We start from the raw sequence: 18,166 nt of genomic DNA on the forward strand, positions 1-18,166 counted from the left end.
GAACCTCTGTCCATAGTTCATCAGGAACTCTATCATTGTCTTTGGTAAACAGAAGTGATTTTGAAGAAGTCCAATTTATCCAAAAAGAAAAAATTTTATTGTTAGTGCATTTTGTATCCTGTCTATGACAGTTTTATCCTAAGGTTACAAAAACATTCACTTTTCTTCTAGAAGCTTTATGATTCTGATTCCTGTATTTCAAGGTACAGAAAACTTTCAACTTTGTTGTTTTTTTCAGGACTTTTCATGTTCTTTTTAGCTCCTTTGCATTTTCATATAAATATTGGAATTGGGTTATGTATATCTTCAAAAATGCCTTCTGAAATTTTGATTGTGATAGTACTGAATCTATAAATGAATTTAGAAAGAATAATAGCTATGAATTTTGACAGACCCTTTCACTGAACAGGGTACAGTAGCTGCAGTGAAACTTAGCACTGTCTTCAGCATAGCACAGCAACAGTTTTTGTGTGCGTGTGTTGCTGTAATGTCTTCTACTTTATTTATTGATTTATTTGGCTGTGCTGTGTCTTAGTTGCAGCATACAGGATCTTTTTTTTTTTTTTTCCAGTTATGGCATTCCATATCTTTAAGTTTCAGCATGTGGGATCTAGTTCCCCAACCAGGGGCCCTCTACATTGGGAGCACAGAGTACTAGCCACTGGACCACAAGGGAAGACCCTATAAGAACTGTTTTTAAATGTATTAACCAAAATAATTTAAGATAAATGAAAAATAAAACTACAAAGAGATACATAAGATTTGCTACCACTGTGCTGACCATCAAAAGGGGAGGAGGCACTCTCAAAGGCTACAGATAAGAACATAGAAAGGAAGTTTGGCGATGCTTTATCACAATTACAAATGTGTATGTCTTTTCAGCCAGCAGTTTCACTCTAGGGATTTATCTAGTAGCAGATATATTCACACAAAAAATCCCATGTGCACAAAATTATGTGTTGTCTGAAACAGCAAAAGACTTTAAATAAATAATGGCATGTCCATACGGTGAAATACGATATAGCTTAGAAAAAGAATGAGAGAGAATTCCCTGGCAATCCAGTGGTTAGGACTCTTCACTTTCACTTCCAGTGCCCAGGTTCACTCCCCAGTTGGGAACTAAGATCCTGCAAACCATGCGGTGCCTCCAGAATTACCAAAAAAAAAGAAGACGAAAGAAGCAGAAAGATGTCCTAGATGTATTATTAAGATTAAAAAAAAGCAAACAAGGAGGTGAAAAACAGTATAGTGTTTACTACCATATAAAGGGTGGGGGAAGATGACTATTTGTGTGTGCATGTGCTCAGTCACTCAGTTGTATCTAACTCTTGTGATTCCAGGGGCTGTTATGGGGTATATGCAAAAATTAATCCTATTTTACACATGAAAAAAAACTGAGACTCAGAGGGCTGTGTAGCTAAGAAGCTTTAAAACTGAGATTCAATCTGAGGTTTGTGTGCTTAACCCCTGGACTTCCCAGGGAGCGTTGAGTGGTAAAGAACTGTCTGCCAATGGCAACCCACTCCAGTATTGTTGCCTGGAGAATCCCATGGACAGAGGAACTTGGCGGGTTACAGTCAATAGCATTGCAAAGAGGCACACACAACTGAAGTGACTTAGCATGCATGGTATCACACCGTACATCTATGACTAACAATTTTGATATTGATATGTGTACTGATTGATATAAAAGAAAAAAAGCAATTACCTGCTGCCCTTCTGTACCCTCGGCAGTAACCATAGCAACAGAATGCGTTCCTGCTGAGGAAATGACTGCATCATGAGCAGGTACTGTGATGGGTGTTCCGTCCTGTGTCACCATTGTAATGGTGTTGCCAATGGCCTGCATGTCAGCTTGAGATATGTTGACCTGCAACACAATGCATTTTACAATCAAGCAACGTTTCTTGCTTTATCTGGTCAATTTTATTAAGGACCTATGGCTTCCCAGGTGGCTCGGTGTTAAAGAATCTGCCTGCCAATGTAGGAGATGCAGGTTCGATTCCTGGGTCAGGAAGATCCTCTGGAGAAGGAAATGGAAACCCATTCCAGTATTCTTGCCTGGAAAATTCCATGGACAGAGGAGCCTGGCAGGCTGCAGTCCATGGGGTTGCAAAGAGTCAGACACGACTGAGCATGCACACATGAAAGTCTTGTATAAGTCTACTCTGGGAGCAAATAAGCATTTTACAATGGAATAAACTCTTTTTAAAAAGAGATCATCAGAAAAACTGAGTATTTCTTAAATATGTTTTCCTCCTCTCCATCTCTACTGCCAATTTAGATTTCTATTTTTCTCTCCTCTAATTTTTGGCAATAATACAACTTCTTTCTAGATATCTAACCCTTCCCCAATCATCCTCTACCTTGTCACCTTGCTAAAAAACAAACAAATTTCATTATGCTCCCTGCGCAAATCCCTAGTGATGCCCTATCTGTCCAGAATAAAACTGTTAGTAAATTTGTTTCATCTTATATGCCAATCAGTGGACAAAGAGTACTGTGTGGAATTAGTGATGTCAAAAGTAAGGAGGAGAGGGATGAATGGGATGGTCCAAGTGCTCTGTATGTTTCTATCCTGAATACATTCTGCTTCTAGCTAACACTGGCACATTAAGAGTTATCAATTCAAAGGGCAGATTAATCATGGGAGGTAAAGTTCTGAAAGAGATGGGTAAAAAAAAAGTTCTCCATGGAAGAGGCAGTATTGGAGGATAAAGAATCCCATGCATCTATTTCCACAGGTATTAAGACAACCTTGCTGCTGCTGCTGCTAAGTCACTTCAGTCGTGTCCGACTCTTTGTGACCCCAAAGACGGAAGCCCACCAGGCTCCCCTGTCCCTGGGATTCTCCAGGCAAGAACACTGGAGTGGGTTGCCATTTCCTTCTCCAAAGACAACCTTAGCGAGGGCTTAAAAATGAAATCAAGTCTGAATTATTTTAGGATAGTGGCATCTAGAAAACAATGACAAGTTTAACTGTCAAACAACAACTCATATTGCTTTTCCTGGGGAAATCAAGACAGCTTCCTATTAATTCTGAAGTTAGTTAAGTGAACTCCCATGATTCCAAGTAGGGAGAAAGTCACACCCTGGAAATTTTACAGGTTTCCCCATCACTGACTTGCCTGGATCTTTTAATGATGTCCTTGTCACCTCAGCCAAACTTCTGCTGATTTCTCAATCTTATCTCCTGGATCTAATTAGCCACCCAATCTATCCCTTCCAAGTTTCATGTGGACCCATTACTTTTCACTGTGTTTCTGACCTTCATCACCTTACCTTTGAAAGATACCCATAACACCACCTGAATTCTACAGGGTGACAAACCTTCTCTCTTTACGGACCTCCTTGCATGTAGTCTCTTTCAGCAAGAAAGAGTCTCTTTCTTCAGGAGATCTAGCACTGCTCACAAGCTAAACGCCAAACTTTGTGCCCCAATTCAAGGCTTTCCTCAACTGGGACCCAACCTGCCTTTCAAGCCCAGGCTCAGAGAAATATTATTTAATGTGTCTGGCTTTTGGTGGGTACTTACATGCTGAGTCCCGTCCTGGGATATGAGTGTAACCTGTTGACTCAACCCAGACTGGGTTACTGTGGCTACTTGTGCAGATACAACATCATCCCCTTCTACACCTGTAACATATGTGATCTGGGACCCTTTAAGAACATCTTCACCTTGACCTGTTTAAAACAAATGAATCATTTATTTGATCAACGTACCAAGCTGTTTAGAAAACAGAATATTTTAAATATTATGGAGAAACTGACAAAAATGAAAAGGCATATGTACTGAATTCTAAATCATGAAAATGATTTCTAACAGCTCCTGACGATCTCTCTGCCTGCTCTTTTACAAAGCCAAACCAAATCCAAGCAGACTGAACTAAACTTTCCCACATAAAGAGTTCAGTTCAGTTCAGTCATTCAGTTGTGTCCGAGTCTTTGAGACCCCATGAATCACAGCACACCAGGCCTCCCTGTCCATCACCAACCCCCGGAGTTTGAGTCTTTTCCAGTGAGTCAACTCGTCGCATGAGGTGGCCAAAGTACTGGAATTTCAGCTTCAGCATCAGTCCTTCCAATGAACACCCAGGACTGATCTCCTTTAGAATGGACTGGTTGGATCTCCTTGCAGTCCAAGGGACTCTCAAGAGTCTTCTCCAGCACCACAGTTCAAAAGCATCAATTCTTTGATGATCAGGTTTCTTCACAGTCCAACTCTCACATCCACACATGACCACTGGAAAAACCATAGCCTTGACTAGACGGACCTTGGTTGGCAAAGTAATGTCTCTGCTTTTTAATATACTATCTAGGTTGGTCATAACTTTCCTTCCAAGGAGTAAGCGGCTTTTAATTTCATGGCTGCAATCAGCATCCACAGTGATTTTGGAGCCCAAAAAAATAAAGAGTAACTGTTCTAATTTTGAGAGACCTCTCTTACTCCCTTCAGTTCAGTTCAGTCGCTCAGTCGTGTCCGACTCTCCGCGACCCCAAGAATCACAGCACGCCAGGCCTCCCTGTCCATCACCAACTCCCAGAGTTCACTCAAACTCATGTCCACAGAGTCGGTGATGCCATCCAGCCATCTCATTCTTTGTCGTCCCCTTCTCCTCCCGCCCCCAACCTTTCCTAGCATCAGAGTCTTTTCCTTAGCTGGCATAATTATATAACACTGTGCATGAGTGTTTGGGTGAGGAGTGGGGGAACTGCACAGGAAGACTAACTAGCAAGTAACCCTTCTAACATGGTAAATATGCGCTAAGTTCTTGCAGTCACTTAAGAAGTGGATAAAAATGATAAGACAGTCTTTATAAACATTAACCCCCAAACCAGAATGGTGTGTAAACACAATGCACTAACACTAAGTTACTTACTCTGTAATGAGAGTGACTGACTGCAAGTCATCAGTACACAATGACATCACTGTGTAAAGACAGTATTATCTGGGGTAAGGCTAATAATTTCACAAGTGACTGAACAGGAATTCCCACCCACTTTTTTATTTCACAAAAAATCAGCAACTAAACAGCAATTTCAACCATCCATTACTGCCATACCTGGCAACCAGTAAGATTCCTTATCCCTCTCTTCTACTGCTTTCCACATCTCATGAGGCCAGAAAAAGGGTAATTATTTTTTAAATTCAAAGGACTTTATATGCTAATTTAAGAGTACTTCTCAAAGTTATGGTTGATGCCTGCACTCATACAGCTATGGTCATCATGGTGTAATCCCTATGACACTCATTATTTCATTTCTTTTTGTTCTGTTCCATGGCTTCCAAGGTGGTTCAGTGGTAAAGAATCACCTGCCAATGCAGGAGATGTGGGTTTGATCCCTGGGTTGGGAAGATTCCCCGGAGGAGGAAATGGCAACTCACTCCAGTATTCTTGCCTGCAAAATCCCATGGACAGAGGAGCCTAGTGGTCTACAGTCGAAAGGGTTGCAAAGAGTCAGACACGACTGAGCACACACACAAGACACAGGCAGATGAGCTTCTGAGGTGGCGTTAGTGGTAAAGAACCCGCCTGCCAATGCAGAAGACGTAAGAGATGCAGGTTCGATCCCTGGGTCAGGACAATCCCCTGGAGAAGGGCATAGCAACACACTCCAGTAGCCTGGAGAATCCCATGGACAATGGATTCCTGCAGGCTACAGTCCATAGAGTCCAAAGAGTCAGACACAACTGATATGACTTAGCATGCATGCACAACCATTTATTATACTTATTATTATACCATTACTACAATGGGGTTCAAAACGTAAGGGATCATATGGGAGAAAAGGAACACAAACCCATTCTTATTCTTAGAAAAATAATCTTAGTTTAATTTTTTTTAATAAAATGTATATTATAGGTTATCTTCTAGAACACAAGAAATTCTGACAATCTGAAATGTTAACATTTAAGGAAGAGACTGAGGAAGATTAAAAAGAGAACAGTCTTAAACCCAAGTTTGACATCATTAAAGTCTACTTTATAATTGCAAGGATTTAGCAGCAATTGTTAACATCTAACCAAGCACTCTTATACTGCTTTGGCTAGAAAACAGCATAGCATTTGAGAGTAAAGGAACTGTTGGGAAGTTCCTGGTGGTCCAGTGGCTAGCACTTGGTGCTTTCACTGATGGAGCCTGGGTTCAACTCCTGGTCAGGGAACTAAGATCCTGCAAACCTTGTGATATGGACAAATATTTAAAAAAGAGTGAAGGAAATGTTATTTTCTTACTGCTGCTGCTGCTACTGCTATGTCGCTTCAGTCGTGTCCGACTGAAGCCCACCAGGCTCCTCTGTCCCTGGGATTCTCCAAGCAAGAATACAGGATTGAGTTGCCATTTCCTTCTCCAATACATGCATGCTTGCTAAGTTGCTTCAGTTGTGTCCGACTGTGTGACCCTATGGACAGCAGTCTACTAGGCTCCTCTGTCCACGGGATTCTCTAGGCAAGAATACTGGAGTGGGTTGCCATTTCCTTCTCCATATTTTCTTACTATCACACGACTAATATCTGAAAAGATAAATTACAATTACAGGGAATTATCTGAGTAGATAGTGAATGATCTGTTCTTTCCCTTATTCTCCAAACATTTTTTTCCCTACCTATATGCTTTTCAATCCTTTAATATTAGTTCTAAGATTGGGTAAGAATGTTTTAATTTTCAAACTTACTTCATTTAGGAACTACTCAATGAAACAGGAAAATATATATGTTTCGTTCTGTTTCAGAAAAACCTATTTCATTTTACCTATTTAACTACTGTGTTATTTAACTGAAATCATAGAATCTAATTCTCTAAGATATTTTTCTCAAGCGTTTATCCTTACTGAAATGAATGTTTTTGTCTCCCAGGACACTACTGAATAGACATGAATCAACTAAGAGTTATTTGGGAATGCTTCACCACTCTTGATTAAGACCAACATTCTAACACCCAAATAGTCTAGGCTGTCCCTGCCCTGCTGTGCCGCCTCATCTCACACCACCCTCCCAGGCAGAAGTGCCATGCTGGCCAGGCTTCTTTCAGTCTCTCCAATTTACCTGGCTCTCTCCAACCTCAGGGCTTTTTGCATGTGCCAGTCCCTCCATTTGGAACATTCTCCTGCCTCTGCTCCCTGTTTACCCCCCTACCCCACAAACCTTGTACACCCCTGCCTGTACAACGAGTGAACCCATGATCTCTCCAAAAATTACTTCTTCAGGTGAGTTGTCTCTGACCTTCGAGACTAGCTTAATTTCCCCTCTTATACATCCCAGAGCATTAAGTACCTTACTTTGACAGCAATTATTGCAGTTGTGAACAGTATTTTTGTGCGACTATTTGAATGAAACTTTATGGTTAGAGACAGTGCTTTCAATCATACATTATACTCATACATAAGAACACTGGGAAGAAACCTTACCTGGGGGAGGCTCAAAGAAGGCTTCCTGCTCCTCCTCGATGGGCTCAGTGTCATTGTGCGCTGTTCGTTTGTGCATGGCCAGTGTGGAGATCTGCTTGTATGTCTTCCCACAGTGATTACAGTTGTATGGTTTGGAGTGAGTGTGAACAACATGATGTTTGTACAAACTGGAATATTCTGTAAACCTTTTGTCACACCCAGGGACTGTACAAACATATGGCTTTTCCCCTAAGAAAAGAATGGCACCGGGAAAAAAAAAGTTTTCAGTTATGAAGGCATAATCATTCCATACCTTCTAAGAGGTGGACGGGGAATGAAGGGGCAGGGAAATCACTAGTAGCAAAAATAAACAGTTGTCAAATCCCTTTCTATCCTGCTGTAAGGCACAGCATAAGAAAAGGCTCTCTGACTATGGTTTCAACTTGGCTCAAAAGGTGGTCTGCACCCTGAGTCATACCCCACACTTGAATACCACTTTTTGTTTAATTTCAAGAGATGTGAAAAATAAGGATGGAGACAGTTACTGCCCAGCTACAAGCTTTGATGAGGACTTTCCAGGCAATCCAGTGGTTATGACTAGGCACTTATACTGCAGGGGGCATGGGTTCGATCCTTGATTGGAGAACTATGATCTCACATGCCACACAGAGCAGCCAAAAAAAAAAAAGCATTGATGAAACTGTTGTTACTTATAACTAGACAATCTAGATATCATTAGTGATATTATATTAATAATGGAAATAATAAATGTAGGGAATTCCCTGGCGGTCTAGTGGTTAGGACTCCACACTTTCACTGCAGAGGACCTGGGGTCAATCCCTGGTCTGGGAACTAAGATTCCACAAGTCACTTGGTACAGCCCAAAATAATAATAAAAATAATAAATGCAATTATTAGTATAATGTATGTAGCTTACCCTAAGGGTTTTATAAGGATAAAAAACAAACATTTTCTAAAAAGTATATGAGATACAGTCTGGACACATATTTCATATTAACTTCACTTGACTTCTTGCAACCAATCAAAAGCTATTAAATATTCACTAAAAACAATTCAATGCAAAGCAATTCTTTTTCCATGAAACAGTTGGAGAATAATACAGGCAGTGCACATACTTTCACTTTTCACTTTCACACACTGGAGAAGGAAATGGCAACCCACTCCAGTGTTCTTGCCTGGAGAATCCCAGGGAAGGGGGAGCCTGGTGGGCTTCCGTCTATGGGGTCACGCAGAGTCGGACACGACTGAAGTGACTTACCAGCAGCAGCAGCACATATTTTTAGAACTTTTCATTATAGAAAATTTCAAACACACACAAAAGTACAGAGAAACAGTGCAATAAACCAATCAACTAGCTTCAACTGTCAATTCACGCACGGCCAATACAGTTTCAGTTATTCACCACACGTTTGCCCCCTCTGAAACAACTCCATGGACGCTCCATCTCATCCATAAGTATTTCTGACTGTATAAAAGATGGATGCTTTTTATAAAGAACAAAATTACCAATAATTATTTAATATCACAATATCTAGACACTGTTTGTATGTTGTGGGGGGGGTGCCACAGGGAATCTAACACTGTGGGGGAAAGCAAACTGAAACAAATTAACCTAACTGTAGTTTAAAGGAACACTTTTAACCACTTAGAAGAGGTATAGGGGCAAGGGTGGGTGAGAAGAAGCTAAAGTAACTCATATACATAGTATCTAATAGTCTCAGTCCTGGACTAGGCTGCAATAGGGAAAACTACAAACAAATATTTAACTCTTCTTGGTAGGCTTGTTTATTCTAGTACTAGGGGCAAAATGGGGCTTCCTTGGTGCCTCAGACAGTAAAGAATCTGCCTGCAATGCGGGAGACCAGGGTTTGATCCCTGGGTTGGGAAGATCTTCTGGACAAGGGGATGGCTACTCACTCCAGTATTCTTGTCTAGAAAATTCCATGGGCAGAGGAGCCTGGCAAGCTACAGTTCATGGGGTTGCAAAGAGTCTGGCACCACTAAGCAACAAACATTTTGAAAGGCAAAACAACTTGGAGACTATTTTAGACATAATAAGAATGAATAATGAATAAATGTATAAACGCTGTTGGAAGCCAGAGCTCTGACTATGGAAGAAGGAAAATGCAAATATAGAATGTGAGAAGAAAAGAAAGAGCTCAGTGGGATGAACTGGAATTGGAGGTACTGGTGTGAACTGTCTCTAAAATGTGCTTATGTGTGTTCAGTTCAGTCGCTCAGTCGTGTCCGACTCTCTGCGACCCCATCAATCACAGCACGCCAGGCCTCCCTGTCCATCACCAACTCCTGGAGTTCACTCAAACTCATGTCCATCGAGTCGGTGATGCCATCCAGCCATCTCATTCTCTGTTGTCCCCTTCTCCCGCCCCCAACCTTTCCTAGCATCAGAGTCTTTTCCAGTGAGTCAACTCATCGCATGAGGTGGCCAAAGTATTGCAGTTTCAGTTTTAGCATCAGTCTTTCCAATGAACACCCAGGACTCCTTTAGAATGGATTGGTTGGATCTCCTTGCAGTCCAAGGGACTCTCAAGAGTCTTCTCCAACACCACAGGTCAAAAGCATCAATTCTTCGGCAATCAGCTTTCTTCACAGTCCAACTCTCACATCCATACATGACCATGGGAAAAACCATAGCCTTGACTAGACGGACCTTTGTTGGCAAAGTAATGTCTCTGCTTTATGTGTGTAAACATATGCATATCCTACTCTGTTCTCATTTTACACCTTCCTAAGCGACTTCACTTTCACTTTCACACATTGGAGAAGGAAATGGCAACCCACTCCAGTGTTCTTGCCTGGAGAATCCCAGGGATGGGGGAGCCTAGTGGGCTTCCGTCTATGGGGTCACACAGAGTCGGACACGACTGAAGTGACTTAGCAGCAGCAGCAGCAACCCACTCCAGTGTTCTTGCCTGGAGAATCCCAGGGACAGCGGAGCCTGGTCGGCTGCCGTCTATGGGGTCGCACAGAGTCGGACATGACTGAAGCGACTTAGCAGCAGCAGCAGGGTAACTCCATCTTTTTCACGGTTCTAAACATGGTAAAACTACCCACAAATAGTGGTTCTAAACACAGTAAAACCACCCACATACAGTAAAATCACTAAGGTAATCTGTAATATACATTTTAGACATTAAGTATTTGAGACTGCATCTTGGCCTCTGCCCAGCTCATATTCTCAAAATAGGGCAGGTTGAAGTTTTTATGTTGGGGAATGGTTGTGGAGGAGACATGATGAGGGCAAGACCAGGCAGGAAAATGTCAGGCAATTCCAACTCACAGAACCAGCCCTATTCATATTCAGGCTTGAGCAGTAACTGCCACTATGTGGCACCAAACCACAGTCAAGATATAAATAAATTGGGGGGGGGCAGGGGTGGCGTTGTTTTTTTTTGGTTTTGTCTTGAAACTTAAGTTTTTACAACTGAGGTATAAGTGACTTACAATATTATATTAGTTTCAGGTGTGTAACATAGTGACTCAATAATATTATGTATTACAAAATCATCACCATGATGGTATAAGTCTGTCAACATACCAAGTTACTCCAATATTACTGACTATATTCTCTATGCTGCACATCATATAACTCATTTATTTTATAATTGGAAGTTTGGACCTCTTAATCTCCCTCACCTATTTTATTCATTCACCAATCTCCTGCCTTCTGGCAACTATCAGTTTTGTTTTCTTTATCTATGAGTCTGTGTTTATGTTTGTTTATTCATGTGGTTTGTTAAAGTTCCACATATAAGTGAAATCATACAGTATTTGTCTTCCTCTGTCTGACATTTCACTTAGCATAACACCCTCCCGGTCCATCCATGTTGTCACAAACGGCAAGACTTCATTCTGTTTTATGGCTAATACTCCAGTGCATGTTTGTATGTAAATGTATCAAACTTATCCATTCACCTATCAATGGACACTTAGGTTGCTTCCATATCCTGGATATTGCAAATAATGCTGTGATAAACACAGGGGTGTAATATATCTTTTTAAATTAGTGTCTTATTTTCTTCATTCAAATACCCAGAAGTGGAATTGCTGGATTGTATGGTAGTTCTGTTTCATTTTTGAGGAAACTCCAAAAACTCTACTACTATTACTGTAGTGGCTGTACCAATTTACATTCCTACCAACAGTGCAAGAGGATTCTCTTTTCTTCACATCCTTATCAATCTACTATCTTTTTGATAATAGCCATTCTGACAGGCATTGAGGTGATATCTCATTGTGGTTTTGATTACCATTTCCTGGGTGATAGCGATGTTGAACATCTTTTCATGGAGACATAAATGGATCTGAGTTGCACTTTCAGTTCAGTTCAGTTCAGTTGCTCAGTCGTGTCCGACTCTCCGCGACCCCATGAATCACAGCACGCCAGGCCTCCCTGTCCATCACCAACTCCCGGAGTACACTCAAACTCATGTCCACAGAGTCGGTGATGCCATCCAGCCATCTCATTCTCCGTCGTCCCCTTCTCCTCCCGCCCCCAACCTTTCCCAGCATCAGAGTCTTTTCCAGTGAGTCAACTCGCCGCATGACGTGGCCAAAGTATTGCAGTTTCAGCTTTAGCATCAGTCCCTCCAATGAACACCCAGGATTGATCTCCTTTAGAATGGACTGGTTGGATCTCCTTGCAGTATAAGGGACTCTCAAGAGTCTTCTCCAACACCACAGTTCAAAAGCATCGATTCTTCGGCGATCAGCTTTCTTCACTTTAGAGCTCCCTAATGGCTAGCTGCAGTCTCAACTGGGTCGGTCATCTGATCATCCTTCCAAAATGGACCACATTTTACACAGCTGAGTCTTATGCTCCACTTATACATAATGTGGGCTTTTATTGTATTATCTACTTAATGATCATCACCCCATCTTTTCTTCCAACCCAGACCTACTTCCTGGGTCAGGCCAACATTTACAACTACCTACTGGATATCCTTGAGAGGGTTTCCCTGATAGCTCAATAGACAAAGAATCTGCCTGCAGGAGCCCCGGGTTTGATCCCTAGGTTTTAAAGATTCCCTGGAGAAGGAAATGGCAACCGACCCCAACATTCTTGCCTGGAAAATCCTACAGACAGAGGAACCTTGCGGGTTACAGTCCATGGGGTAGCAAGAGTCAAACACAACTTAGCAACTAAACCACCACTGGATTTCCTTACTTTAGTGACTTTTAACCATGTCTGCATTTAAAAGACCTGGAGGATTTTTAATATATACTGATACCTGGCCTCACCTCAGTAAAACCATGTCAGAATCTTTGCAGACAGGATCTGTGGAATCAGTCTATTTTAAAAAGGTGAATCCGATGTACAGCCACATTTGCAAGCACTACTCTACTTGCATATTCCAAAGATCATAATGGCCAAACTTAATGTAGACATCCTTCTTTGTGGTTGCTGTTTATTGCTATGTCGTGTCTGACTCTCTTGCAACCCCATGGACTGTAGCCCGCCAGGGCCCTCTGTCCATGGGATTTCCCAGGCAAGAATATTGGAGTGTGTTGCCATGTCCTTCTCTAGGGGATCTTCCTGATCAGGGATTATTGAACCAGCATCTTCTGCGTTGCAGTCAGATTCTTTCCCACTGAGCCACTTGGGAAGCAGGCATCCCTCTGACTGTAATCTAATTTGCCCATAAAACATATTGAATGACTAACTTTCAGATAATGAATGTATATTCCATTACTTTAGATGGGAAAAATAGTTTTCCCAATCCATCTAAAAACCCCAACCATTTTCCCCAAATATTACAAAAAAGCTCTTAACCCACCAAGAATGTCTGCATAATATGAAGCACTTAAAACACCATTTATCTAATTATTAACACTCTGAACTCAGTAGCATGTATAAGTTTGTGTGTAATACACAATAATAGCATAGTATCAAACAGGAATTTTGTTTTCTTTCTACACCACAAACATGTACTGTAAGTTTAAAATGAAATATCTTAAAAATATTTGGCCATGTGATGCAAAGAGCCAATTCATTGGAAAAGACTCTGATGCTGGGAAAGACTGAAGGGAAAAGGAGAAGCGGGGGCACAGGATCAAATGGTTCAATAGTATCACTGACTCAATGGACATGAATTTGAGCAAACTCTGGGAGATAGTGGAGGACAGGGGAGCCTGGTGTGCTGCAGTCCAAGGGATTGCAAAGAGTCAGACACAACTTATCAACTGAACAACAAATCTTAAAGACAGAAAGGAATGCAGATTATATTAGCAAAAGACAATTTTTTTTTCCTAATCTATAGCCTTCTTTTCCAGGCCTCTGAGGTTTTCACAGGATATTCTACTTTCTTAGGAAACACAAATAATGTAGGCAAGATGATGGCAATAATGTATAATAAAGTAATGTATAATATACAATGTGAGTATAAGATATGACTGCATCAGAAATATGACCACAGTGTATTCTATGTTCTCTCATTTAGATTCATATGTAACTTAAAATCTTTTCCTTTTATAGAAAAATATATGTATCAAGTGGATTCATTATAGTGGGGTTTCAATTTGAATCAAATTATGAGTAAAAATTTTACAAACCATTACAGCAAAGATACAGATGGTGAGAGTTCAGGTGGTGAGGGAAACCCAGAGAGCTATATATTGCAAACCCACACTATTTTCTTCCCTTCCCAACCTGGTCTTCCTCATCTTAGCATTATCACTGAACCTATCACACAAGCTAGAATGACAAGTTCTTCTCATTCCTCATGACTAAGTTAGTCATCAGGTCCTTTGCTGATACCTCTTCAATGTCACTGATTTTCATCCTTCTCCATCTCACTCACTTCAAATATTCTAATGGCCCTTAATCAGTCTCCTTGCTTATTATAGCCTCATCTCCCTTTAAGTTCTTTCTATAACATTAACAGGGTAATTTTTTCTAAAAAAGTAAATTTTATTTAAATCTTCCTTTCTCTCTATCCACGCTGCTACTGCTGCTAAGTCACTTCAGTCGTGTCCGACTCTGTGCGACCCCAGAGACGGCAGCCCACCAGGCTCCCCCGTCCCTGGGATTCTCCAGGCAAGAACACTGGAGTGGGTTGCCATTTCCTTCTCCTTCTATCCATAGCAGTATCCAAACTTATTAATGTACCTTTCTCAAAGTAAAGGGATTGCTATAGATGCCTGAAAATATTTCCAGAGATATCCAGGGGTCTGTAGAATGTAGCCTGAGAAATACTACCTTACACAACTAACATTCCATTCTAAATGTCTTAATTTTGAATTATCAGTTTACTCTTAATATGAGTAATAAGAATAATACATTAAAAATTTCTTATAAAACTAATGTATCCTCTCATTCTGCTCTCCATTCCCATCAAAAATACAACCACCTGAAACTAATACAAAATTGTAAATCAACTATACGCGTCAACTATAAAAAAATACAACCACAAAGCAGAGCATCAAATTAAAAGCATTTGTGCTGTAAATGGCACCATCGAAAAAATAAAACCAAAAAAGAACAGGAGAAAATATCTATAAAAATTGGATTGTGGTGATGTAAATATACTAAAAAAAAAGTGAATCATATACTTTAATGGATGAATTGTACAGTGTATGAATTATATCTCAATAAAGCTGGTAAAAAATATATACACAGATATCCTGCAACAATTATGTCTATTACCCCTCCTTAAATCAACTGCCCTTGACAATATTTTGTCTATCTCTGCATTTCTGATGCCTAGCAGGGGAACATACAGCAGACATGCAATAACTATTGCATAAATAAAAGTATAAATACTAAGGTGAAGTTTGTTTAAGTTATATAATCCACTGCTGTGGTAGGAAGGAGGGAAGAGATTCCTGCAAATGGTTTATGGGAGAGGCAGGAGTTAAAACTGAGCCTTGAAAGACAGAAGAGCAAGAACTAGAGACCATTACCTGTGTGTATTCTCACGTGGTTTTTATAATTGGTTGCACTGGCAAATGCCCTCCCACATCCTGGTTCTGTGCAGTAATAAGGTCTTTCTCCTGTATGTGTCCTAATATGCACTTTTCTAATATTTGATGTTGTAAAAGACCGACCACAGCCTTCAAAGTGACATTTAAAGGGCCTTTCTCCTGAAAATACAAAGGGAAATACATTAAATGGTGCAAAAATACACAGATAATTAAAATGTCTTATCCTTCAATTCTGCTTTGGATCATTCATGCTCAGACTCTATATAGCCTTTTTGTATTGAGCTTCCCTTTGTTTTTCTTGTTTTCCTTTTTTCTGCAAACAGCACTGTCTACTCCAAAAGTAAATTTACACAGGAAAACCTGAATAGTATTCAAAACTCATCACTGATTACATGGCTTTCCAAGATGGGAGTCATCCAGAAAGGCATACTAGAAAACGAACTGAGATAAGCGACAAAGAACTACATATCACAAAGAAATATAAAAGAAAAACAGTCAAGCATGAGGATTAAGTTAGAATAGCCCTGGAATCCCCTAAAAGCTTATCTCCTCCTTCATTTATTCTATAACACTTAAAGAAAAAAATTTTTGGTCTTTTTAAAATCTAGTCTCATACATAATATGCATTAAAAATACTCACTGAATATATTATTATTCTCAGGAGCTTAGAAACACCTGCCTTTCGTATAACAATAAGAGCATGAATGAAATAGAAGCAGGGACCTACAGCTTTGTTCCTGAACACTGTAAAGCTGATCTGGAATCATATTTGAACTAAAAGTTAAATGCTGATGATGGGAAGAATCCTCCATGAAAATTTGCTAAACTATCTCAGAATACTTAGAAATATCTGGGGACAAAGTGATAAGATTATGTTTAAAACATCTGCAGTAAAATCTCAAACTAAATGACTTTATGCTATCAATATATTACTTAGTCAACAGCTTATAACAGCATCTCTTATCAACAGTTTCTGAGAGTCTTCCAACTCTGATCCAAAGCAAATAATTACCTTTATAACACCAATCCACAAATAATCAAGTACAAGGAGAGGAGGGGAGGGGAAGGAAGATTTGAACAAAGTACCCCTTAGGAAAAGGAGAGAAGGAATTTAAAGGTAGGAAAGATGATCACAAGAAAGGAACAAGCCTTTCTTTCTGTGGGGCTGTAAGGACGTCAGATTTTTTTCTTTTTTTAGGAGCAGCTTAAAGCAGAAGCAGCCATGCTAAACTGAGAAGAAACTGGGTGCCTTAGGTTCTGGTCTCAGTTGGGCTACTAATTGGACATATAATCCTAGGTAAATAAGCCTGTTGCTCAGATAATTCCCGCAAACTGAGAGGGTTGGTGGTCTAGGGACACTGCTAATCTTCTGGAACACGGAACTCACTGAGAATCTAACAATGTTACAGGCCCGCATCCTGGAAAAAACAGACCTGCACAAATGGCAAACTACATGGAGTTTCATGAGTTTAAGAGAAGCCCTTGATACTGACTCCCTGAAGTGCTTCCAGAAACCACTTCCCCAAGTCCTTCCCTGCAGATGAAGAGCTCCTGGTCTAGATAGAGTATTTCTTCACACCAGTACCTGTATGAGTTCTGATATGTTTTTGTAGATCTCCTGAAGTTTTGAAAGATTTGGTACAATTATCTTCTGAACACCTATATGGCTTTTCTCCTGTATGAGTTCTGACGTGACTTTTTAATCCGTAACCTTTAAGAAAAATTTAAAAGAAATTTAATTACACAAGATTCCTGTAAGCATGCCCACTGAGATTAAGCTACTGAAAAATACAGTAAACACCAAGGATATAACAGGCAAACACAACAGAATAACTATTAAACGGGTACCAGAGCATGCCAGATCAGGACTGTCCTGCTGAAAATTCAACAGTTTAATCTCTGGCTAGAAAAGACTGTGTGTTTCCTTTTTTTACAGTGTCCCCATCTCATTACATGTGCATTACTCATACTCCAAAATCTTGAAGCGGAATGGAGGCATGGAGTGAAGAACAGGCCAAAGGTCAGGAGGCCTGGCACCAGTCCTGGCCCTGCTGCATGTGTCCCAGGGCAGGACCCATCTCACTGCTAAGCCCCAGATCTTCATGGATCCCCCCGAGTCTGTCCGAATGTTAAAACTCTGAGTCAGTGTTAATGCTCAGCTTTTGTGTTTCTTGCTAAAAGAAAGTAGTGTGTGGAGTGAAATATGAACACGGTAGGCAGAAACAGGTCTGAGGAGAAAACTGAGAACACAAAGAGAACAGACCAAGTGGGACAAAAGGAAGAAAGGGAGAGACCGGAAAACTAGTCACTGCATGCCCACTAATTCAGACCAAGGCAGGCGGTCAGTTCCTTCCTCCGACCAGTCTCTGCTTGACTCCCGAGTGGAACCAAGAAACAAAACTCAAGGTTTTACCTGTTGCAAATGCTTTCCCACAGCCTGCATGCTCACACTGGTAAGGCCGGTCTCCTGTGTGTGACCGCTCATGGACCTGTCATTAAAACAAAGGCATGACTCTGTTTCCTCGAGGCATTCTGCAGGTAGATGGTCTCTACAAAGACTTCCTCCTCGCCCCCAACTGCTGAATTATTTTGTTGCTTGTATATTATTTTTGAAAGACTGAAGGTAACTTTTCTCAAAAACTACTAATTCTCAATATAGATCAAATGCTATATGTTAAGATGTACTCATTTTAAGTAAGGAATAGGAATATTGGAGGTGTGAGCTTTTTTAGACTGCTCAAAGGTGTTTGTATGGAACATGTACCTGTTGAGAGCTAGGAGTACAAAGAGACACTTCACAACGTAAGGCTAAGAG

The 18,166-nt window shown here is 40.5% G+C and overlaps 1 protein-coding gene across 4 annotated transcripts in view; it reads right to left on the reverse strand.

The window, feature by feature from the left end:
- The window catches only part of ZNF143 (zinc finger protein 143), a 70,358-nt gene that overhangs the window by 13,984 nt on the left and 38,208 nt on the right, over positions 1-18,166 (reverse strand). For all 4 annotated transcript variants that reach the window (XM_055423402.2, XM_055423401.2, XM_055423400.2 and 1 more), the window contains exons 9-14: positions 17,765-17,840; positions 16,937-17,062; positions 15,331-15,510; positions 7,408-7,635; positions 3,536-3,684; positions 1,709-1,870 (exon numbers count right to left, since the gene is read on the reverse strand). In XM_055423402.2, the coding sequence (XP_055279377.1) occupies positions 1,709-1,870; positions 3,536-3,684; positions 7,408-7,635; positions 15,331-15,510; positions 16,937-17,062; positions 17,765-17,840 (921 nt within the window). The remainder of the gene's footprint in view (positions 1-1,708; positions 1,871-3,535; positions 3,685-7,407; positions 7,636-15,330; positions 15,511-16,936; positions 17,063-17,764; positions 17,841-18,166) is intronic.

Source organism: Moschus berezovskii, chromosome 14, assembly GCF_049115385.1.
Source record: "Moschus berezovskii isolate FMDL1 chromosome 14, NW_MosBer_1.0, whole genome shotgun sequence".
NCBI classification, from domain to species: Eukaryota; Metazoa; Chordata; class Mammalia; order Artiodactyla; family Moschidae; genus Moschus; species Moschus berezovskii.